At 34.6% G+C, this 24,823-nt stretch overlaps 2 protein-coding genes across 6 annotated transcripts; one reads left to right on the top strand and one right to left on the bottom strand.

Annotated features, from left to right (window-relative positions):
* Positions 1–3,765: 3,765 nt before the first annotated feature.
* On the top strand, positions 3,766–8,877 carry LOC123891569 (probable zinc metalloprotease EGY1, chloroplastic). Its single transcript, XM_045941451.1, has 10 exons — positions 3,766–4,273; positions 4,863–5,324; positions 5,495–5,635; positions 6,445–6,546; positions 6,880–7,091; positions 7,324–7,374; positions 7,532–7,601; positions 8,104–8,172; positions 8,416–8,466; positions 8,549–8,877. Exons 1-10 carry the CDS (start codon positions 3,947–3,949, stop codon positions 8,705–8,707), a joined length of 1,644 nt encoding a protein of 547 aa, XP_045797407.1. The 5' UTR covers positions 3,766–3,946; the 3' UTR covers positions 8,708–8,877.
* A 395-nt stretch (positions 8,878–9,272) lies between these two features.
* LOC123891568 (probable inactive leucine-rich repeat receptor-like protein kinase At3g03770) lies at positions 9,273–14,224 on the bottom strand. 5 transcript variants are annotated; one of them, XM_045941449.1, is made up of 9 exons: positions 13,702–14,180; positions 13,416–13,581; positions 11,847–13,247; positions 11,630–11,763; positions 11,295–11,535; positions 10,254–10,456; positions 10,099–10,151; positions 9,824–9,935; positions 9,273–9,723 (listed from the first exon to the last, which is right to left on the bottom strand). In XM_045941449.1, exons 3-9 carry the CDS (start codon positions 13,234–13,236, stop codon positions 9,451–9,453), a joined length of 2,406 nt encoding a protein of 801 aa, XP_045797405.1. In that variant the 5' UTR covers positions 13,237–13,247; positions 13,416–13,581; positions 13,702–14,180; the 3' UTR covers positions 9,273–9,450. The 5 variants fall into 5 exon arrangements, with proteins under 5 accessions (XP_045797405.1, XP_045797402.1, XP_045797406.1 ...); XM_045941446.1 differs by having other exon boundaries at positions 13,416–13,550; XM_045941450.1 differs by lacking the exon at positions 13,416–13,581 and having other exon boundaries at positions 13,969–14,224.
* Between the last annotated feature and the right edge of the window lie 10,599 nt (positions 14,225–24,823).

Below are 24,823 nucleotides of genomic sequence, written 5' to 3'. Positions count from 1 at the left end.
CAGTTTACTTGATAGTTGATAGCACAAACAATATTTTGTACCTTCCCCTCTTTGACTGATATGGATTGGAAGTATTCATTTTCACCATGCAGTCATGCATTCACACTATCTAATGGTCTAAATTTAATACTCATCAAATAAATAAAAAACATAAATAAAATGAGTGGTTGAGATTCACTTGCAGTCATTTTTTGACGGCAGGGAATCCAAATCCCTCTTTGACATTAAGCTATTTTGTACCTTTCTCTATACTTTGTATGCAGTTGACGATCTACGGGCTTCGGGGTAGCCGCATTTTTTATCTTTCCAATAAAAAAATTAAAATGCCATTCTTTTTAAATTGTTGTCTAGAAAAATTTTGCCAAAAAAATGTACAAAAAAAAACATACATTTATATTATACAATAATTCTCGCGCGCCATATATTTACTCATCCGTCACCTACAATTTTCTTGCGCACCCTATTTTTACTCATCCGCTACTTATGAGTTTCTTGTCGCCTTAGTTTTACTCATCCGCTACCTACGAGTTTCTCACGCGTCATAGTTTTACTCATACGCTACCTACGAGTTTCTAGCATTCCCTATTTTTACCCATCCGCTACTTAAGTAGTAAAAATGAGAAATTTTAGGAAAAAACACAGTCCACTACTTAAGTAGTGGATGATATTTGAGAAACTCGTAAGGCGGCAAAATAAACTCTTATAACACAAACTAAGTTCAAATCATCGAAAACAAGTTACTTATATTTATTTTTTAATTATAATTTATTCGGACTTGCGGCCCGCCCATGGCCCATTCAGGCTAGCCCATATCTTAAACGGGATTTATTAGGACGAGCTAAAAAAGTCTGGAACACAATCCGGGCTAGAATTTTCAAGTCCCAATGCCCGAAAAAAATCGAACTTCGCGGGTTAGCCCATTTTAACAGCTCTAGTCGCCTTGAACAACATCAACAACCAGTGGCGGAACCAGGAATTAAAATTCGGGGGGGCCGCTGAAAAATTTGTAATACATAAATTAAATAAAAAATTATATTCCATACAAAAATTTAAGTAATAAAAAAGACAAATTTGATCATAAAAGATAAATAAATTGCATACCCTAAATAACATTTTACGTATGCTCAATGACTTGTAATTATCGTTGATTTACTTTAAATTAGACCTTGCATAAATTTTTTTTTTAAGGAACTTGCATAAAGTTGATCACTAAAAAATTATATATTTCACCATATTACATGTATACTTAAAAGAAAATAATTTTTTTAATTTGAAAATAGTTGTGTTGCTTTTTGGAAAAAAAAATAGAAATGGTTCATTGTTTTTTTTTTTTGGTACAAAATGGTTCATTGTTTGTATTTATATCTAAACAAAATGTATCTATCAAAAAAAAAAAATCTAAACAAAATGTAACAAAAAGAATATATATCTCAAAAAAAAGCACAAAAATTGAAATAAAAGAGGCTTGCAAGAGTAGAACTCACGACCTCACCGTACTAGTGCTCGTGGTTAATAGTCCCAACCGCTGGGCTACGCATGATTGTCTAGTAATTTTATGTGCGAACCAATATATATATAGTACATATTTTAAATTTTATGAAAATATCAATGGTAGTATAGTAATTTTCATTTTTTTCGGGGGTGGCCGTGGCCCACCCGAGCCACCCCCTAGTTCCGCCACTGTCAACAACACCCCTGGTCCATAATAGCTCAATAACTGAATGAATCTATCTGAATTTTTTCAATTTTCTAGAACCATTTTATCCTTGAAATTCTTCAAACCCTTAAAATAAAGTTACAAAAATTACAATTCAACGGGAAATAGTAAAAACAAATTAGTTTTTCTTTCTTTTTCATTTGAATAAGTGATTTTCACATATATTTAGTTTTTCTCTTTCTGATTTCGTCGTCGTCTTAGTGAGACGTTGTGTTGGTCGTCGTCCTGTTGCGGCGTTATTTTGTAGTGCCGTCTTGGTGTGGTTGTTCGGTTCAGATTGACAGATTTGATTCGACTTGGTGCATATTCAACAATCAATGACTTTGACGTCGTCAACGTTGCAGACTCGGAGACATGAGTATTCTGAGCACTTCAAGTTTGTCATATTTGCAGACTTTGTCTCTATCATAGGCATTTTGCCGTTGTATGTTATTAACGTGGCCACATGGGTGCTGCGAGTTTGTTCGCAGATTCACCATTTTCACTTTTTAGCGATTTTGAATTGTATTATTTGATGTATTTTAACAATTTGAATGAATGAATGTTGTTTGTAGTCAAAAAAATAAAACGAAATAGTAAGAATATGTATGAATATTATAAATACCTCTTTAGCCATTGGGCGGATGGAAATCTTGGGTATTTGACGGGTGCTAATAGAAATCGATGGGTGGTAGTATGAAAGTAGTGGATCATGAAGAAAAAGAATTACACTGTGTTTGGATGTTCAAAGAAATAGTGAAGAGAGAAATAAAAGAGAGTTAATAAGAGAGAAGTTGAGTGAAAATTCTATATTGTTTGGATGGATAGAAATAGAGAAGAGGATGAGTAGAAATATGAATATAGAGAAATTCACAAAAATGAAAAAGACTAATTTATCCTTCAACTCACAAATCTCACATATTGAGGAGAGATTTCTTTTGGTATGAGACCCACCTAAAATTTTCTCTCTCTCTCTCTCTCTCTCTCTCTCTCTCTCTCTCTCTCTCTCTCTCTCTCTCTCTCCATATTTCTCTCTTCATCCAAACTAAAGAAATACTTTATTTCTTTGCTATTTCTCTCTTTCTTATTTCTTTCTCTCATAAATCTATCAAAACAAACATAGTGTTAAAGTTGGCCTTTGAAAACTATGTCATGGTCGTCTTCTTGCTAATGATGAAAGACGTGGGAGAAACATGACTAATGACATGTTTTCTTTGTGTTTATGAGCCGGTCATAAAGTTTTGGAATCCTATTGGTGGATTAATTAAAGACTCTGCATGTCGTTTCAATAAAAGACTCTAGGGTAAATAGGTTTTACCTCCTGCAATATTTTTTATTACCCCAAGTAATGTAAAGATTCTCTGGTTTACTCTCTCATAGAAAATGTTGACTTAAGATTCTACAAAAAATGATGACGTGACATGATCAATCAAGGGATAAACCAAAACTCGCTAAAATTACATGGGAGCAAATAGACGAAATCTTAAGTCAATATATTCCATGAGGGGGTAAACCAAATAATCCTCATATTACAGGGAGTAATGCAATTTTTTTATAGGGATAAACAAAAACTCGTCTACTTTGCACGCGTAAAAACTCATTTACCCAAGATTCTATTGTAATTTATTAACTTTGACTTAAAACTTGCTATAAGTTTATCTATAGACGAGATCCTTTTTTGTTTTACTTTTTGTTAAATAGTCCATGAAATTCCACCTTAGGGATGAATAAATGGAGTCTCGGATTCTAATCCAACCTGTGACACCATGTCAAATAACCGATTATCCCAAAACCTTAAGGTGTTAGGATAGAACCATATCAATGGTTTTATATTATTTCTAACACGCCCCCTCACGTAAGAGCCCACTTGGGCTTGAAGCGTGGATAATGTATAGGTCCACCTACCATATGCTTAAATTCCACTTTTTAATTAGAAAGTGAGGGGAGCGGAGATCGAACTCTAAACCACTTAGTCATAGAGGCTCTGATACCATGTTAAATAACCGATTATCCCAAAACCTTACGTGTTAGGATAGAGCCATATTAATGGTTTTATATTATTTCTAACACTAAATTTCAAGAAATGAAATAATTTTAATTGAGTGTTAAACTTAAAATATCCGTTCGTTCCGTTTGGTGTTGTCGTGTTTCGTTCTTAGAGGCTGAGAAAGGACTGTGTTATGGTGTCGAACCCATCCTACTGAAACGCGACGTCGTTTTGTTCATTTCATCTTCTTCCTCCGCTCAAAAATGGGGACTCTAACAAATTGCAGTTCAGTTCCTCTAAACTCAGAATTCCGGTTCAAACCGGTTCGCCATACATTCAGGAACAAAATTCAGTGCCACCGGTTCAACTCAGACTTATCCAAATGGGGAAAGTTGAAGCACGTTCATTTCGATAGGTTTAGGTGTTTTTCAATCAACAACAAAGATGGTGTTGATGGTGAAGTTGAAAATGGTAACAACAACAACAACAACAACAACAACGATTCTAAATCCAATGTAACAACTGTGTTGCCTGATGAAGATAGAGGCTTCAATTCTGATAAATCAACAACCCCTTCCACTTCTCAAAGGGTACTTTTTTATACTTTATTTTGTTTAATGGATTGAATTATTGTGTTTGATGTAGTTAGAAACTGTTAGAGTCTCAGTTAACTAGTTAGTTATGTTAGTTAATTACTATCATGCATTTGGGGTAATGTACAAGACTTGTTGTTCGTTTGTTTAGTTCAAGGGAGAGGGGGTATTTCAATGGAGGGGGTGGCAGAGGAATCCTCTCTGTTTGGTAATCGTAAATACTGGAAATGACTGACACATAGGCACTAGTAATAATCTGAAAAAATAGATGTGATTGAATTAACCACACGCATGTGTTGGTGTCATGTTGGACACGTACACGCCTTAAATATGAAGTTTCGGTGCTACATAGCTTTAAACTAATACCACCACCCTTCTACCAGAAAGAAGCTGAGCAAAGATTTGTCAATGTTGTTGTCTATTATTCTTTTTTGGTTTTTATGGTAACTTCTATTTTGTAAACTAACTTTTAATGATGCACATGTTCTTAAAACCCACTGATCAATGTGTTATGTTGCATTTTTAAGCGTAATAATTGTCTGTTGTCATTCATGATGCCCATGTTTCTATCATTTTACCTTTTCAGTCATCTCTGTCCTCACTTGGATCTGCATACAACAATTTTCAAGTTGATTCTTTTAAACTCATGGAACTCCTTGGACCCGAGAAGGTTGATCCTGCCGATGTAAAGAAAATTAAGGATAAGCTTTTTGGTTATTCGACCTTTTGGGTGACGAAAGAGGAGCCTTTTGGGGAACTAGGGGAAGGCATTCTTTTCATTGGCAATTTAAGGGGAAAGAGAGAGGATGTTTTTTCCATACTCCAAAATCGGCTAGTTGAGGCCACCGGCGATAAGTACAACCTTTTTATGGTGGAGGAACCTGATTCAGAGAGTCTTGATCCAAGGGGTGGTCCACGTGTTAGCTTTGGTTTGCTGCGGAAGGAGGTTTCTGAGCCAGAGGCAACAACACTTTTTCAATATGTCATTGCATCTTTGTTGTTTCTTCTCACTATTGGTACCTCAGTGGAGCTAGGAATTGCATCTCAGGTAGGTTGGTTGGTTATTAATAATACTTGAAAATCAGGTTGTGATTCGCGTATGTTTGTAAACAACACTCTTTCTATAGTCTATCTAAATGTCATCGAATGCATCAATGCCTTACCATCCTGTCTGTCATGTCTATGTATTTCATTGATGCCTTGCTTTTGATTAATCAGATCACCAGACTCCCCCCAGAACTTGTGAAATTCTTGACGGATGCCAGCTATACTGAAGCCCCAGATATGGAGATGCTATATCCATATTTTGAATCAGCGTTGCCTCTAGCATATGGTGTCTTGGGGGTTCTTCTTTTTCATGTAAGAATTCATTTGTACCTTTTTCTTTATTTTTTGCATTTGACTGTTTATAATATATAGTTGCAATAAAATTCAAATTTATTTACTTTTTCAGCATTATGAAAAATTGGAACGAGTTTTCAGAACACAGTCTGTGACTCTAGTCTCTAGCTTTTACTATACTTACTTTCTTTTAGACATTTCACATGATCGATCTGAGCAATCTAAACACCCTACTTTTCACTCGACTTAAACAAGTAAGTTTATATTCGTACAAATAAGTTGTGTAGTACTGTGATGAAAATGATGGCTAATTGGTCATTATTCTAATAAAATAGAAGCAAATTAATCTCCTATTATTCCAAGTTTCTATCCTCTTATTTTTCTCCTTTACCTAAATCCTATAGTTTCAAAAATACTATTATACAATCTGTCATAAGGTTACATCAATCAATCTGATATTTTTGTCACTATGTTGACTGACTCACTATCGGCAATGTATGTCAGTAGTCAAAAGGTTTAGTTAGTTTGCGGATTCAAGCAATCCATTTTCATACATAATATTAGTTTTTACTCTAAAATGCTGTACAAGCAGAAGTACCTGCCATTATACACAATATCAGTTTTTACTCTAAATTGCTTTACAAGCAGAATTACCTGCCAATGCCATGTGATGACTGCTAGTGCTGAGTTGCAGATTCACGATTCACTTAATTTATTTTGTGTAACTCTCTCTCTACAGATTCTTATACAATTCCAGCAACTTCCTTTTTGCTTCTTGAACTTTTGTATACATTAAATTTATGCCTGATGGATATTGCTATGTGCAGGAGGTTGGACACTTTTTAGCTGCATTTCCCAAACAAGTAAAATTAGGCATTCCTTTCTTCATTCCCCACATCACACTTGGCAGCTTTGGTGCTATTACTCAGGTGAGATTATCTAATTCCTCCAGCCTGTCACTTTTGTATTGAGTCTGCAACTGCTGTCTGAATGCTGGAGCAATTACAATCACATGCTTGTATTATTTGTGGCTCTATTTATCCAAACTTTTAACAGAGATTTGTGAGTATTTAATTTATAATAATGGAACCTGTAAATACAGTGTGTTCCTTTACTATCCAAATTGAGCCATCGACAGTATCTTTTAACTCTCTATTTATTGCTATTAAACATATCACATGCTAAAACATGTCGGTTAGACTGAAGTCCGTTAATGTGTTTTAGTATGCATGTAAATGCTGATCCATGGTTGTCTGTTGTAGTTTAAATCCCTCCTTCCTGATAGAAGTACACAAGTAGACATATCACTTGCGGGTCCCTTTGCTGGTGCTGTGCTATCATTTTCGATGTTTGCTGTTGGTCTTCTCCTTTCATCAAATCCAGATGCAGCTGGAGATTTGGTGCAAGTTCCTAGCATGTTGTTTCAAGGTTCCTTGCTACTTGGTTTAATCAGTAGAGCAACTCTTGGTTATGCGTAAGTCCCTTCCTTCCATTCCCTTCCAGCACTTGTGATTTTCTTTCATTAATTTAGTTAAAATACACCAGTGGATCATTTTGTGTGGGAAAGTTTCTAAACCAAGCTGTTTCCAAGTGGTATGAAATGATCACAGCCCATATTTTTGGGTGCAGAAACTAGAAGTAATCAGTCTTCATACTTATGTTCTGGCGACAATTAACTTTGATACACTGCTATTGTCAATGTGCAGAGCAATTCATGCGGCAACAGTTCCAATTCACCCTCTTGTGATTGCAGGATGGTATTTAACTTTTCCTTGTTAAACTTCATGCACTTTCATTTATAAATCAATGCACTTTCATTTATAAATCAAACCAATCACCAAAATTGTGGTTCTTAACACTTAATCGTTCATAATTCCATAATATGCTCATAATTTTATTTTTATTGATTTGCAGGTGTGGCTTAACAATACAAGCTTTTAACATGCTTCCAGTGGGGTGCCTTGATGGTGGGAGGTCAGTGCAGGTAAACTATATTGCTTTCGGTAGAATTAATGTTTACTTGGGGCATGATGTGATATTCCCTCAATTGTCGTACTTATTAAATTTTAGACAAATTGGTCATTATTAAATATGTAATAGTATTTTTAATATTACTTTATTTTGCAAAATATATTATGCATTAAAATGAAATTGTGTGATCAAGTATCAACTAATTTTGACTGTATGAAATGGGCAGATGTATAGCTTTTTATTGGAAGGTGTGAATTTATTGAATTGCTTCCTTAAAATACTGTAAAGTTCAAAGCATAAAGTAGATGATGTAGAAAAGAGAGCATTTAACAGTTATCGATATGGAGTTATCCACTTTGCCTTTATGATAGGTTGAAACAATTCATGGTGTCTTTTGTTTTTCACAAATGAAATTTGTAATTTTTGTTTCATTATCCTAAATGGTTAGCTGAGCATTATGATTTAGGTTCTTGGTAATGTGAAAATAATTACTGTTTCATTACATGTTCTTGCAGGGTGCTTTTGGAAAAGGTGCATTAATGGTCTCTGGTTTGACCACTTATACATTGCTAGGGTTGGGAGTGGTAAGTCTAATCTTTTCTTACGTTAAACAACGATGCATATTTTTATTCAATTACATTGTTCGTTTTATAGTTTAACCATAACATGAATTGGTTGCATAGAGTTGTGACTAATGGGGTTGAGGAGGGAGCTCTTGTAACTATCACCAGTCTCTTGATCATTTTTCAGTTATTTTCTTGATTTAATATTACAATTTTCATTGACAAGTATGTTACTTTTTTTAACCCTTTTTCTCTTTTCAACAGATTGGTGGACCTCTTTCACTTGCTTGGGGATTTTTTATTATATTTGCTCAGGTATGCAGATTCTTTTCTTGAATTTTTATAAACTTGTGCAGTTGTGTTTGCAATTATTTATGAATAATTGATGTTTTCTCAGAGGACACCGGAGAAACCATGCTTAAATGATGTGACAGAAGTTGGAACATGGAGACAGACATTTGTTGGCATCGCTATTTTTCTAGCTGTCTTAACTCTTCTTCCTGTTTATGATGAACTCGCAGACGAACTGGGCATAGGTCTTGTAAACACATTTTAGTTTTAACGGTTGTGTGTAGACTAAAGCCATATTTATATTGAGCAGTGAAATGAAATATATAGGAAAATCATTACCAAAGGAAAGGCTAGTTCGATTTTATACGACCTTTTGTGATAAAACCATTGTTAACATGAATATTATGGTGTAAAGAAAAAGAATATTATGGGCTATTTATTTAGATTGTAGTTTGTTTAGGATCATATATATTATTGGTCAACTCAAAACTTTGAAATTTCTTTGCAAATACTGATGGAAAATTAACAAGTTTTTTCTTCCAAAAAAGACACATTTGCAATATTGAAGCTTACAATGCAGAATTGCCTGAACATTGAAATTGAAAGATTATATTGTAATTTTAGGTAATTATTTTCTATTTGGCCTTTCTCAAAGTTAGCCAAATATTGATATATTGTTGATTAATTCTTCTTGATTTTTTGCCAATGCTGCTATGACACTTGCATTTTCAACTCAAAAACTTTACACAGGTGTTTGTGTCTCCGCGCTTGTGCGCACACCTTTGTTTATGAAAAAGTAACTTAACATTTGGAACTTTCCAAAAGCAATGTTAAACATGGACATACTTTTCATTATAAAGCTCAGAAGTTTTTGAGCAAGTGTTACAACATGAAGAACTTGTACTAATCTGTAAACTATAAGCCTTAATTCTGCAGCAATTGATTTTTTAACCTTATAGTGAAATGTACAAAATTAAAAAAAGAAAACTGAAAACCTCAGAATTAACACTAATGAAAGGCCTGTCTTCGAGCCTCTAAAGGAGAACCTGGTGACCCTTCACTACTTTGAGAATCCCCTCTCCAAGCATCCTGTACTTGTGCAGCAAACTGCAAATTCCACAGAACATCCTCTGTGGAGGGTCTTTCTGCTGGATCTTTAAACAGGCACTTCACACATATCTCCATCATTGTCTTCAATGATTGACTCAAACATGCCTTGCGAATCGCTGGATCAACAATGCTCCTCCTAGCATCCTCATCAGCTCCTAAGCTTGCTTGCAACTGCCCTCATGATACAATCACACAAGTAAGGTCATATAATTGCATGATTGTACTGATATATGCTTTGGATGAGAAAATGAATCAGAGTTCCTGTTATTACCAGATCCTTAAAAGCTTCTGCATCATTTGTTGTCTTAATTGTCCTTCCTAGAATGATTTCAAGTAGTATTACTCCAAAGTCATATATATCACACTTATCTTCATGCTTTCCACTACAACACAACACAATTCATTAAAACTTAGAAACAAACATGCACATATATGATATATCACAAAAATAAACATTGCTAGTAAATTTCTCAAGTATCTTTCTACAATATGATTAGTTCTATTTTGCATTAACAGATATTGTATTTAAATTTTTTATAACTGCACCTTTTATTGATACCAGAATGTTTCGATCCATTAGACGAATTTCCACGCCGAACCTGCAATAATTGACTAAGATGAATTGGAATTTGGCAGCAACAAAAGCATTTCTTTTTCATCATAAAACAAAATACAATAATTGATAATTATTTTTTTCATACCTTTCCTATGTTAGATAACAGAGGCAGGTTATAACTGCTAATTTTTGCAACAAAATTTCTATCCAATAAAATATCTTCTATTTTGATATTGTTTGAATATACACCAGGGACAATTCCTGTATGCAAAAATTGAATTCCCTTTGCTACTCCAATTGCAGCTCCTATGCGTTGGGTCCAATTCAGAGATTTTCCAGTATGTCCATCTGTCAAGAAACCATGTGACACAGTAATTGTCAGGACAAAGGATAACAAATTTGACATTGTTGACTTGTCTCAAATTTTCAATACATGATATTGAAAATACTGGTTTAGCAGAGGATATTAGTGGTATTTCCTCTTCAAAAACAAATTTTGAACTTCATGCAAGTCATCTATATGTGTCACTAGAGACAGGAGAGAAATGAAATTTGTATATGCACCGCGACATCACGGTTTTTGATATCTATGCGATCGCGATTGAGGCTGCATCAACCGCGTTTGACTGTGGTTCTCTACATTATTAAGGATGACCGTGACTGTGATTTAAAAAACCTTGGTGGAATCCCTCCTCTAGTGAGGGTTTTCTATCATTTCTTATTTTCTTTCCTCAGTTCCAAAGTAGGTAATTTGGTTGGTGAGTTGAGCGACGTTGAAAGAGTCAAAACCAGGAGGTCCAAGGTCTGTAACATGCATGCCTCACGACATCAAGGTTTTGAAATCTCTGCGACCGCGATTGAGGCCAGATCAGCCGCATTTGACTGTGGTCTCTACATTATTAAGAATCGTGACTGCGACCACAGTTTAAAACCTTGATAAAATCCTATCTTGTGAGCATTTTTCTATCCTTTCTTTTAAATTGTAGTTCTAATACCAATTTTACAAATTTCAGTCTCAAATCACAACTAGGTAGCTTGGTTGATAAGGACAAGGAGTTCTAACCCGGAGGTCGACGGTTCAAACCTTGAAAACTAACATAACCACTCATATATACTAACGACTAACATTTGCTTATAAAAAAAGAAACTTCAATCTCAAAGTAGTGGCTGTTTTTCAATGAATTACCAGAAGTCCAGCTCCTGAGTGTGCCATTAGGTACGTATTCAAAAACAAGAAATATTTTGCTGACACTTGAATCTTCTAAAGAACATTCAAAGCAGTGTCCAATAGCGCTGACTAAATGACGATGCCTAAGTTTTGATATAAGCTCCATGTGCTGCATGAAGTTTTGAGTGCTGTATCTTTTATTCATTTTGACACATCTAATAACAACAAACGAGCCATTCTTCAGCTGACCTCTGTACATCTGAGACATATAAGAACACATTCACCATACGGTACGATTCAAAGAAATATTCGTTATATACATCATAGTTTGTGACAATGTGGCAGTGGCATACCTCTCCATAAGAATCTTCACCCATTAAAGAAGCTGTGTCAAAGTTGTTTGTAGCTGCCTCAATCTCTTCCAATGAAAAACTCCTATAGTTTGGTAGGCCAAGTGCTCCAAACTTCTTTGTTTGAGATATATATCCTTTATGTATACAGAAAATAAATGTTTATCAGTCTATATTTAAAGCAGAAACTGACAGAACATGTTTAAGAAAGAGAGATTACTTGCATCAGAAAGCAACTTAGAGGTGTATCCAGAAGCTGCATTCTCTGATATTATTCTTGTTGGAGGATTCTTCATTTTGCTTCTAGCATTCTCTCTTCTAAAAATAAATAAAATCAGAAAAGCAAGTGCTACTCCACCAAGAGTTCCACCTACTATACCGAGGGTAAGAACTACCTTTGATACTTGTTTTTTCTTCTTTGTCTCAGGTAATATTCCCACTGCTAAGGCTTCAGTGTGACAAAAAGGCGGAGGATGCTGATTTTGATTCGTCGTCTCAAGACAATTTCTAGCATACAAAACAGTCCTATCACTAGAATTTGAAACTAAACATTTAGGTAAGCTCCCAGTTAAAAGATTCGACGATAAATCAACAACTTCAATCTCAGAATTGCAAGAAACATTCTCGAAAAGCATCCCGGTTAATTTGTTCCTCGAAATGTTGAGGTAAGCAATAGAAGGAAGTGACAACAATGTTGGTTGGAATGGCCCTACAAAAGTGTTCGATGAGATATCGAATCGCTCGAGCTGATAATATGAGCTCAATTCAGCAGGAATACCAGACCTGAATTTGTTATCTCTTAGCACAATAGTAACCAACTTGTTACCAAGCTTAGGAAATTGAGGTCCAAAAGCATTACTATCCAATTCAAGTATTTGAAGATTTCTCAAATGACTCAAATCAGGTACTAATCCATATAACTTATTATGAGAAAGTGAAAGAATTCTCAAATTCTCCAAGTTACTAACTGAATTCGGTAACGATCCGTTAAACAAATTGCTTTTCAAACTCAACACAGTTAATTCTGAAAGCAAATCAATCCAAATAGGAAGCTGACCAGAAAACATGTTATTGTCAAGAATGAGTGTCTGAAGATTCGAGAGTGACGAAAGTTCCATAGGGATCGAACTGTAGAGATGATTCGAACTCATATTAACTATTTCCAACGACGATAACCTAGAAATTTTACCAGGTAATGGACCCCAAATACCAAGAGAAACCAATGTAAGAACCTTCAAACTTGGAAGCTTAACTAGTGTAGTGACAAATGAATCAATAGAGAAATTTTTAGGCAATGGTTGAGTTTTTCCTTCACCTATTATGTGAAGTTGAGTTATTGTATCTTCATAGCATACTACAGCGAGTGAAGAGTTTGAATCTGTGTTGCAAAAATCTGTGGAATTATTCCAGTTGCTTAAAGCAGAAGGAAAATTCAAAAGCTGTTGAATTCTTAGAAGGGTTTGAGAGTGTGAGGATTGAAGTTGCTCTGAATGATTTATAGAAAGTAACAAAGTAACCAACACAAGAAACACAGAAGCCATAGTGTTTATTTGGTTATTATATTCTAAAAAAAGCATTGAAATTCTCTCAAAATTGAAGCCTTGAGACATAAGCAGAAATCCTGCAATCAATCACAAGAAATTATGTTCCCTTAAAATAAAAAAAAATTACAAGAATCAGCTGAATTATAATAGTCAAACATTGTAACTCAACTCTCAACACTATGAAATTCATTTTTTCACAGAAAATTAACAAAAAGTACTAGAAAAGTTCAACCATTAGTCAATACCATGAAAAGTGAAGATTTTCCACAACAGATTGGATGAAAAATTTGTGAGTGTTTAGAGTACAGTGTTTATCTTTCTGCTTCAACCAAAGCCAAACAAATCTGATTATTTTAGTTGTAATAATTTATCACTTGCTCCTAACATCACCAAAAAGCACTCTCAATGAATCTTCCACAAATAAACCAAATTTATTTTTGAGAAAAATAAATTGAAAGTGGAGGAAAGCATGCAAAAAATTAACTATATAATAAATAAAAGGAAAAAAAACAAAAACTTATATATATATACCTTATGAACTAGCATAGGCCACACCATATGAAAAAATCCAAAAAAAATTCATCCATATATTCAGAAAGTGGACACCAACAAGTCTACAAATCCTAGTGAAGAAGCATAGAAACCATTTTCCTATGTGTCAGTTTTTCTAGTGAAAGCAAGTGAAGAAAAAAACCAAAACTCACACTGTTTTCTTCTGTCTCACAAACTGACATTTTATCATTCTCACTCATAAATGACTTGCCAAATTCCTTGAAAAAAATGGTTTTTTTATTCTACCTTTCAAATTCTTTGTATTTAATTTCTTTGTCTGGAAGGTACTGTAAGGGAAGTTGTAGTTTTCTCACAATGAAAAAGCAAAAGAAAGATTCTTGTAATGAAGGTGACTCTTTATTCTTAACCTTTAATGTTTAAGTTTAGTAGATTTGGTTTAAGGATTAAGGTTTGTACTTTTCTCATAATTTTGAGGTGGAAAATTTGCTAAAGTTAGATTTTGCTTTGAGTTGAGAAGTAATAAGCAAATAAATCATCATCTCTTTTAAAATGTTATCGGACTCGAGTCACTAGTTAAGGAAATAAGAAAGAAAATTTATTTTTAAAAGTGTATATTCAATTTCTTGAAATTATAAAATTATTGTTTTCACATAAATCTTTTTTTTTCCTTAACTAGTCAACAATGTATATAATAAATAGTTATTAAATTATTATTATTAATCTATCAAATTAACAGTTGATTTATTTAAAAATATAAGAGAAAATCACAGTCAAGACTATTTAAAAATTAGAAACTACTTACTATATTTTTATAAATTAACTTGATGGTTTATTAGAATACCTCATATGTAATAAAATATAAACAAAATTTACTTTTTTAAATTATTGTATAATTAATATATCTAGTCAATATAAATCAGATATAGGCCCATAAATTCTAGCTCAATACCGAAATTGTTAATGTCAAACGTCATGACCGGAATTTGAACTCCGATCATTTTATTTTGTATATGTGAATTTTCAATGATTTATCATTTCATCTATCTAAAAAGAATAATCAGATAAATTTTGTTTATATTTTATCACGGAGGTTAAATATTTCGCTTTCAAGGACCGGTAAGCCTCAGCTATCTCACACTACCACTAAAATGTTGGCTTTGGTCCCTCATTTCATATCTCACTTAATGTTGCATTTTTGGCCTCTCTCTCTCTCTCTCTCTAACCAGTAACCAACTGTAGTTGATGTTTCGTTTGTATGTCAGTGGTAAGGTGAAATCAATCAATGAAATATTGAAAGAAATGTGAGAATTCTAGTAACATTTTATTGCTTTGTTTTCATTATCAAAAAAGAAAAACATTATTACTTTATTTATTTTAGCTCAGTTTCATCTAAAAAGTTGAGAAATCCACGTCAGAAAACAATGTATGCTCTTAAAGGAAAAAGAACCAGACACAACTAGAGAATAATGGATGTTTTCTTTTAAATTAAACAAGTGCATGTGTGTGAAAGCATTTTTTTGGTTAATAATAACCTACTTTTAGAGTTAAGAATATTTTGTGATTTTCTTTAAACATGTTGATACTTGATAGTATAAAGTTGGATGTCAGTATCTAGATCCACTCCCACATTTCATTGTATCCAATATGGATGGTTTAAAGTTGGATTTTCTTTAAGAATATTTTCTTTAAATTTGTGATTTTCTTTTTCACTCTTTTGAGATCTGGATTTACTACAGTAGAAATAGCACGTAGTAACATGCTGTAATCAATATCGGTTATTGATTTTATATATTGTAAGATGATAATTACATCTATTTATAAATTCATATTCAGATCATTTTATATTCGAGGTAAGACTTTCAACACTTCCAATTCTAAAACTAATGCAAAATTTATAGAGTTGTATTAACCACTAGATGAAGTCTATGGATAATTTAACAGTTGCAATTGCTGAAACAAGTATTTTAAAATTTATGTATACTAAAATCAAAATATACTACCCACCCATAACGATGTCATGTGTGTTTATTTATTTAAAAAAAAAAACCTAGATGGAGTGCCCCTGCCAAACAAATTGGTGTTGGCACTTGCACTACTTGTGTTAGTTTTATATTTAAAAAACATTTGTGTCACCACATAAAATAAAATCTTTAATAACATTTTTAAGTGTTTTCTTTTTTTGTTGTTATTAATATTAAAGTCTCCGCTATTATAAGTTAACTATCTATAATAGCGGTTTTAAGTGCTATTAAAAGACCGATCTTTAATAGTGTTTCCCTTAAAAATATGCTATGGTTCCATACTTTTGTGGATAAATAGTTTGTGTCTAAACCAAGATATTGATTTCAAGTGGTTAATGAATTTCTTTTAGAATAGATCGTTCGAAAGAATCTGAGTTCAATTTCTGGTAAAAGTAATTTTTTTGTCATAATTTTTTAATCAGGTGGCCAAACTTTGAATTATTACGACCCTCCCTCTAGGAACCATAGAGCTAATACCAAAAGAAAATAATTTGTGTCTAGTTTAAAATTTAGATTTTACAAGTAGTTTAAACATTAAAAAAAAAAAGAATGAAGAACAACAATTTTGTGGTACTAGTATATTGTTAACACATACATCAAAATGTTTATTAAGAAATCACTAGGTTGGTTTTGCGATGAAAAATTTGAATAGTATGTTAGAAATTTTGAGTTCGATCCTCAACTCAATTCAAAATAAAAGAAAATGCTTATTTATATGAGGTACCAAAAAGAAAACAACCAAAAGGAAAGAAAGAAAATATATTAACTTTTTTCCTGTTTGTATTTGAATTTTTTTTGTCGGTGTTGGTTGGTGTTGTAAGTGTGACAACGCACAAACACATGCCAAGTTGCATCAATACATAAAAATTGAGCTTTCAATAGAAAATAAAATAATACACATTTAAACTAGAACTTTGACCCATGCGGTGCATGGGTCTAATTAGGTGTAATATGTAACAATAAAAAATAAAATACAAAAATTCTAATAGCATTTTCAATAAGAGTAGTATAGAGAATTTCATGGACTAATTATTCTATATTTGTTTATGTGCTTATTTTATATTTTATATATTTTTTAAATAATTTTTGAACCCCATCGTTTTGTTTACTTATTTAAAAAAATTGCTGATAACTAAAGGTTAAAAAATTGATGATAATTAAAGGTTAAAAAAAAAAAATTAAAGACATAATCAAGAACATAAACTTAAGTAGACATCCATAAATAAATAAAAATTGTGATTAATTCCGCCGTTCAAATTTATTGAAAACGGGATTAACATATTAGGATTCCTAAATTCTTTCATAATTGAAGCACATGTTTTAGCGGTTGAAAGGTTTTATTGTAAGTAAGAGATGCAGGTTCGATGACAAATCTGTATATTTTTAATATAAAGCTGCAATAAAAAGAAAGAGAAAATGAGGGGAAAAAAAATTGGTTTAGGGTTAGCTTATGTTAGCAAGCTTATAATATAAGAGATTATCGGTTTTTAATTGTTTAAATTGTGCAATGAAAATTGATGGTGCTTAATTGTCGTATGAAATCTTTCCTATGAAAGTTGATGGAGCTTAACACTTTGTGGACATAATTTAAATCACAATTGGTCTGCTAGTGCATATTATATCAATTGATCATCGGTTAATATTAAATCTGCAATATTAAAAACAAAATAATGAATGTGATTAGTGACATGACTATGGTTGTGTTTGGTTGTATTGCAAAAAAAATTGATTTAGTAGAATTGAGTTTGATAATAATTTTCCAAATTACACGTGATAATAACTTTCCAAATCTCACATGATAATTATTCTCTAAATTTATGATCCGGTAGAAAAAAAATCATTGATCAGGAAAGACATAAAAATATTTTGTGATGAATAATATAGTCAACAATAATTTTGATATGATATACTTTTAAAATTGATGGTGTTTATCAATTATTGCACATAATTTTAATCACAATTGGTATACTTGCCATAATGGTTGGAAATATTGCCTTGCATTGAAGAGTTGTGGGTTCGAATCCTAGTCAAGACAAAATTGTATTATTTTTTAATAAAAATTGCAAGATAAAATGGAGGGAAAACAGGGAAAACAAATTAGGGTTTAGAGTTTGCTTGTGTATACAAACTTATAATATAAAAGATTAGTTCGTTAAATATAACTCAATGCATCACTGTTATTAAGAAAAATTTAAATAAAAAAGAGAAGAATACATAAAAATATGGAGTTTGACGAATTAAAAATCGACTAACCATATATGGAAGAGAAAGTGTTTATAATTTGTAAGCATTAAATATTGTCACATATAAACTAGTCATTATATTTATGATTTGATGTTTCCTTGTATTCACAATATTTTAAATAATGAAACGTGAGTTTGCCTTTGTAAAAAAAAAATTAATATTGTCACATAAATTTCTACCCTTGCAAAAGAATTTCTTACTAAATAACATTTTCCTTATTGTAAAGGCGGGTTTTGAACTTCAAATTTCTTATTTTTCACTTTGTATTTAAAATGTCTGAATTTAACCAATAAATAAATATATTGTAGTACTAATTTACATCTAAACTAGTACTACATATAGTATTTCTTATGGTCATTTTTATAAGAAACAACTTATTTTTTTAGATTTATTGAATAACAACTAGTACTACAATATATTATTTCTTATGGTCGTTTTTATAAGAAACAATTATTTTTTTAGATTTATTGAATAATTGATGTATCTGATCTATAATATAAACCATACTCCCTCCGTCCCAAAATATAAGCAAAAATTGGTCAATGAAAGTTGATGTATTTGGTTTAAAATTTAGTCCAGATACATTTACTTTTGTTGACCTTCTTTTGCTTATATTTTAGGACGGAGTAGTATATATTAATTATTGAATGAACTTTAAAAAAATTTAATTATTTCTTATAAAAAAAAGATTAGAGGTACATTTGAATAGTTCATTTCTATTTTATGATGACATATGCCACATATATAAAGCGACACAATCAAGCAACAAAGCTACCCACAATTTAATTGATAGATTAATAATGAGACATAAAGAAGGAGCTTATTCAAAAGGTGGGAATATTTGCAAACCCACTTGTAGCCTCCGTTGTTTTCTGTTTCTTTGGCCTTTTGCTTTCAAAAGAGGAGATAATTATTTTCCTAGGAATTTTCAGAAATTCAAAGTTAAATTCTGACGTTTAATAATTGGGTAGTTGGTGAATAGAATTAAAGGATGTTGCTTTCATTCCACATCGGTATTAATTTTTTTTAATATTGTCAGTAATACTTTGCTCACAGCCTCACAGGTTCTAATTGATGTTATTGGATAAGATATTTCTGATTATAACTCAATTTGTAGGACATCATAATCATAATATATATGCACATATAAGAGAGATAAAATAATTATATTTTTATAAAGTTAGTTAGTTATGATGCGAATTATGTTTGCAATGTAAGTTGCGAGTAGAGTATTTTAGTAAATTTAGAGGACACACAAGAAAATATGAGGTGCAAAAAGATATTCTTAATATATATTAAAAAAGAAAACTAAGGCTTAAATAGGTCGAGCTAAACAAAATACCAATAATCAAGGAAAGGAGGAGATTTCTCTATCCACGACCTTTCGGTGTTTGAGGGAACATATTTAGCTCAGAGATGGGCTACTTTATTATATTCTCTTTTAGAATGAGAGAAACTAATGGACTCAAAATCGGTGAATTCTATAAAAGGGGATTTCACATTCTTTTAATTTTTATCTTTTGTTATATATTTTCATCATGTTGTTTGTAAATGGCTATATAATCCATCACCTGTTACTCATACTATATCGTTCGGTGTTCTTTAACGATCATGGTTAGAAACATTAATATGGTAATTGACGAAGAACTTTTTGTGATCAAATTGGAAACGTTATTGTTCTGGTAAAAACTCAAAGGGGGTTGTATTATTGAGTAAATGGTGTGATTACACTTGGTTCAATCCCAACAACCCTGGGAGTTTAATAAGTCAGAAAAAGGATCCCTCTACAAATGAAAGTATGGAGCTATTTATAGAGCCTCTAGTCTTCTTCTCCAAGTAAGGGCTCCTAAAAATCCGGTCCTTAGCATCTTCTTCGGTGGTATAGCGTGAAAATAGGGATGAAAACCTTGGTCTCCAAGCTATGGCGGTTGTGGGAAGTTGGTTTCTTCCTTCCCAAGTCAGTTGCTAACACAAGGAAGAAGAAGATATTTATAACAGTACGGGATTCAACTTCTGGGCGTTGCCCCGCTATCATTAATCACGCCCGGGGCTTCGTGTCGCCTAATGGGTATTTAGGATTTACTTGATTTGGGCCTATTCTCCTTCTGATATTCATTGGGCTTGCCGGTTATGTCCTTAAGCCCATTGCCCAGTCCACAGCCCCCCAAGTACGAAGTCCAAAGGAGTGAAGTGCTTAAATATGATTCAAATTTTCCCTCTCACTATTATGGCGCGAAATTACGTCCTCTCCCACTTCCTGGCGCACGTTCCTCTGTTCGTGTGTAATTTTCATCAACCGTCTCCCCACTAACTACTGACACGATGAGATTTCTTTATCTATAAATGAAGCATCCGATCCCCCGATCAATTCATCCCTTGTTGTCTGCTGAAATTTTAGACTTCTTTTCACAGTTATGTCTCCTAAAAATCCTCCCTTTGAATGCGGTCAGTCTCCCGCCTCTCCAGTTATCAAGCGGCTCCGTCGTATGCTGACCATAAATACCGAAGACCTGATGGAGGATTTTGGCGAATTTTCGGAATTCGTCAAGGAGCTTAACGACTACTGCTGGAGATTGACCAAAGAAGAGAAGCGCTTTCTCGATAGTGTCTTGCGCCTGGAAAAGGAGTTAAAAGATAATGCCTCCTTTGTGATTGCTGTGGAGAATGTTAAGGAATGCCATTTCGAAGTTACTGAAGCTGTTGATAGCCAGATAGAGATCACGAAAGAGACCATGGGTGTGCAAGAGGAAATCTTAGGAATATGCTTTAACGAGGAGCGGAGAGTGGACGATCGTCTGGCGCTGCTGAACAAGGAGATGAAGCCGCTTGTGAAGAGGAAGAGGGCTCTTCAAGGCGAGATTAGGGACGATGTTGCTAAGTTGATTTCCAGGCGACATTCTTTGGTGGACCTTTTGGACAAGCAGAACGAGCTGAGAGAGGATCTGAAGCCTATTGAAGAAAACATGGTGAAGGCGAAGAGGGTGAAACGGGCATTGGAGGAAATGCACCGTATCGCCGTTGCCGATGCTGGTGAATTGGGGAACTCTACCATGCCGTGAAGTCCTTTGTTTGCTTATCTTTCCATTTTGTGCTTTTCTTTCTAGTATTTGTAATTTGCTTCCGCATTTTGGGACCTTTGTTGTTTTCTTTCTGTATTTTCTTTTCCGTTGTATTTCCTTCAATATTTGAATTTTAAGCAGTTTCTTTTCCTTATGTGCTGTTCTTTTCTATTCGTATCGCCTCCTGTTTTTGCAAATTTTTTTGATAACTTAAGTGGGTCAAATTTTGACTCCTTGGAAACATAAGAGTGATATTTCCCGAGACAGTCAAAGTTTGATGGTTGCAACCCTGCTGCGGAGAAGTCTCAACCTCAGCGGAGGAAGAAAAGAGTAGAGGTATCTACTTCTAACTCCACTCGCTCCCGAAGGTCTAAAGAGGTCAAAAAGGTGGAGGTTATCGTTCTTTCCTCAGATACCTCCGATTCTGGTAGTGGTGATGAGGATTACGTTTCGTTTCTGGAGACCTATATTCCTCCTGAGCTTCGTGCTTCCTCGTCCAGTGACGAAGAGGGGTCCCGGGTCACCGTGGAATCCAAGATGACTTTTCCTGAGCCTGCGCAGAAGGATTCGGAATCCGAGTGATAGGATTTTTAGGACTAGTTTTTCTTTGTAACTTTGCTTTATATCATTGTACCTTTATTTTTCGAAATTAATAAAGATCTCTTTTTTGGTCTAGGACTGAATTTATTGTTCCTGCGTTTTGCTTTCTCCTTAATCTTGAATCTTTTCCTTTTGGGCGTTTTTCCCTTTTAACTTCTGTTACGCCTTAAAAAGGCGAGGCTCGTACTTTTGGCGTGGTCATTCTTGAGGCGTGTTTGTGCTTCGAGGCGACTTCAACTTCGCCTTTAGGATAATAACTATTTGACGATAAATCTTCCAAAACTTACTCTCGGGATACACGCTTTTGACACGTATTTAATCCGACGACGCGTGTGTTACCTCTTGCTTCAACTTCTGGACTTCAACCAGTCGAAAGGGTTTCCCTCTTTATAAGTAGTATTTCCGTTTCTTTTTTCCCTTTACTTATTTCTTCTCGCGAATCAGTATTCTTTTTCATATACCCTTCTTTGATCCTCCAGCAAGCCTTTGTTCAACGCTTCGTGTTAGGACGCTTCCAGTTTATTGCTCCAAGCTTTGTCAATTTCTTAAGGTATTCTACTTTTATACCTTATTCCTTTTCGCCGATTTGGTCTGTCTTGATTAGGAACCCTAATTTTTTTGATTAGGTTTTTTAAAAAAAAATGGTTATTTTGAGGGAGTTAGATGACAATGAGGGGGGGGTTCCTATTTCTTCTTCTAGTTATCTCGAATGGGCGCAACAAGTTCGCGCCTACTATACTAGGGCTAACGGCGTTCTTAATAGCCGAGGGTTTTACTCGGAATTATGGGGTTTTGATGTTGGGAGTAGTAGTAGTGATAGTGATAGTGATAGTGATAGTAGTGATAGCGGTAATGACAGTGATTGCGTCATAATCTCCCCTTCCTCTTTCACAGGAAAGCGGAAGAACCCCTGCCGAGATCTGGTCGTTGCTGATTACATTCCAGTCACCATGGAAGTTCCTTCGAAGTATACTAGTGTGGAAATGGTGAGGAGCTTTAGGAAAGCCGTCAAACTTTCTGACTCTCGACATGAAGATTCTATTATTACCGAGCCTGTCAGAGAAGATGAGTTCGTATTCTTTAAAAACGACACCCCGCCAGATTATTTCTACCTTTATACTGGCGTGATCCAACCCCTCAATATTTGGCTGCCTTTTACCCCTTTTGAGGCGGAGATGTTGAAGGTTCTTAACGTCGCCCCTACCCAACTTCATCCCAATAGTTGGGCCTTTATCAAAGCCTACGAGGTAATGTGCTTAGGTTTCGAACTGGAGCCCTCAATTGGCGTCTTTTTCTCCTTCTACCACGTTAAAAACTTGAAACCTCAAACTTTGGTCTCCCTTAGCAGTCAACCTAATCGTCGTCTTCTGAATCTATACGCTTCCAACTTCAAGAACTTTAAGAATTCTTTCTTTCGGGTTCGTAGTGATGAGAAATTTTCTGACTTGATGTATGATGAGGTTGATGATCCTCTATTTCCTTTCTACTGGACCGATAACCCTAGGCTTATGAAGGGTGCTATCTTTGAGGCCTTAAGCGATTTTGAGCAAGATACCGTCAACTTCCTTGACTCCTATGCTCTTATGGATACCGCCGACATTCTTAGGTGTGAGGGTAATAGTGAGGCCCTGACAGAGTATTTACGTAAGTAATGAATTTGTATCTTTCTTTATTTGTTTAATGTTGATCTCGCCTCGTTACTAACTTGTGTTTCTTTGCCTTCCTTGTTTTTGTAGAGAGAATGAGAACCATCTCGAATGAGGAGAGATTGGCGTTTTTGGCAAAAGCTCGCCAACAGAAGGCCAATCCCGCCGTTGCTGTGGTCGACCCATTGAAGCAGCTACAAGTGGAGGAAGCTGCTGCCAAAGAAGGGCGAAGTAAGAAGAAGCACGAAGGGCGGATCCGTGTCGAGATCCCGGGGAAAACAGCTCCTGGAGCCAAGGAAACCGAGGGTGTCGCTCCTCCTCCTCCCAAAAAGCAGAGGGTCGAGAGTACTACTCAAACTGTCAAGGACGCCTCCAAAGGCAAAGGCGTGGCTTCCAGTTCTCAAGACGCCGATGCTGGTGCTTCCCTTACTTGGAGCTCTTTTGACCCTTTCGAATTTATTGAAAGGGGAGTGACTATGGTTGGCGATATGACTCGCTTCACCAACACTCCTACTGAGGATCTGAGGAAAAAGGCTTTGGAGTACGAGGTTAAGGGCACTCTTCTCAACTATTTGCTGACTAATCGCCAAGAACAAGAGGTCCAAGAGGCGAAGCAAAAGGTGAAGACCGTTGATGATAATCTGGCTGATATTGAGAAGAGGTATACTGAGACCAAGACCAAGCTGGAGGCAGATATTAAGAAGCTGAAGGAAGAACAGGAAGGCGAAGCGGAGAGGTTGAGGAAAGAGTATGAGGAGAAGCTGGCCAAGATTAAGGAAGGCTATGCCGCTTCTGAGACCAGGCTTAAGGAGAATGCTGCTGCCCAGGATGAGAAACTTGCTAAGCTTTCCAAGGAGAAGGATGAAGCGGTACTGTCTGTTGGGACCCTAGCTGATGAGAAAGCGAGATTGGAGAATGATGTCACAGAGCTTCAGCTTTATGCCGCCAACCAATATGACGAGGGCTTTTCTTTTGCTATAGAACAGGTCAAGCTTCTTTTTCCAGATCTCGATGCTAAGCGCCTTGGCGAAGCTGATGCAATGAACCAAATTGTTGACGGCAAGCTCGTTCCCTACGTTCCTCCTCAGTGAATGATCTCTTTTGTAATGATCTTGTTTTTGCCCTTCTGTGGCTTTTTTGTAACTATCTTGTATGCCCTTTTGTGGCTTTTTTGTAACTATCTTGTATGCCCTTTTGTGGCTTTAAACAATTTCCCCTTCGTTGGGTCCTTTATTAATTTCTTCATTCGCCCTTAAGTCTTTTCTTCATAATTTCGCGGATTGTTTTGATATGATGCCTCTTATCATTCTTGCTTTTGAAACTTTTACCCCTACACCTGTGATGTCTTTGACAATTTAACATAATTGTGAGTTGTTTGAGAATAAATTTATACCTGTTGCCTTTTTGGCGATTGTAGCTGGTGTGGCGATATGTCGCCTTGTTTTGAGTGCGTGCAAGCTTTTCCTCTTGGCGATGTTGATAATCTTGCTTTTCTTCGCTGTTCATTTTCTGTTTTTGGCGCCCCCTACGGGTGACGCCAGGGCCTTTCAACCTTGATTTAATTTCTATT

This window comes from Trifolium pratense, linkage group LG6, assembly GCF_020283565.1.
Source record: "Trifolium pratense cultivar HEN17-A07 linkage group LG6, ARS_RC_1.1, whole genome shotgun sequence".
NCBI lineage: Eukaryota > Viridiplantae > Streptophyta > Magnoliopsida > Fabales > Fabaceae > Trifolium > Trifolium pratense.
This window is presented reverse-complemented; position numbering and strand designations above follow the sequence as displayed.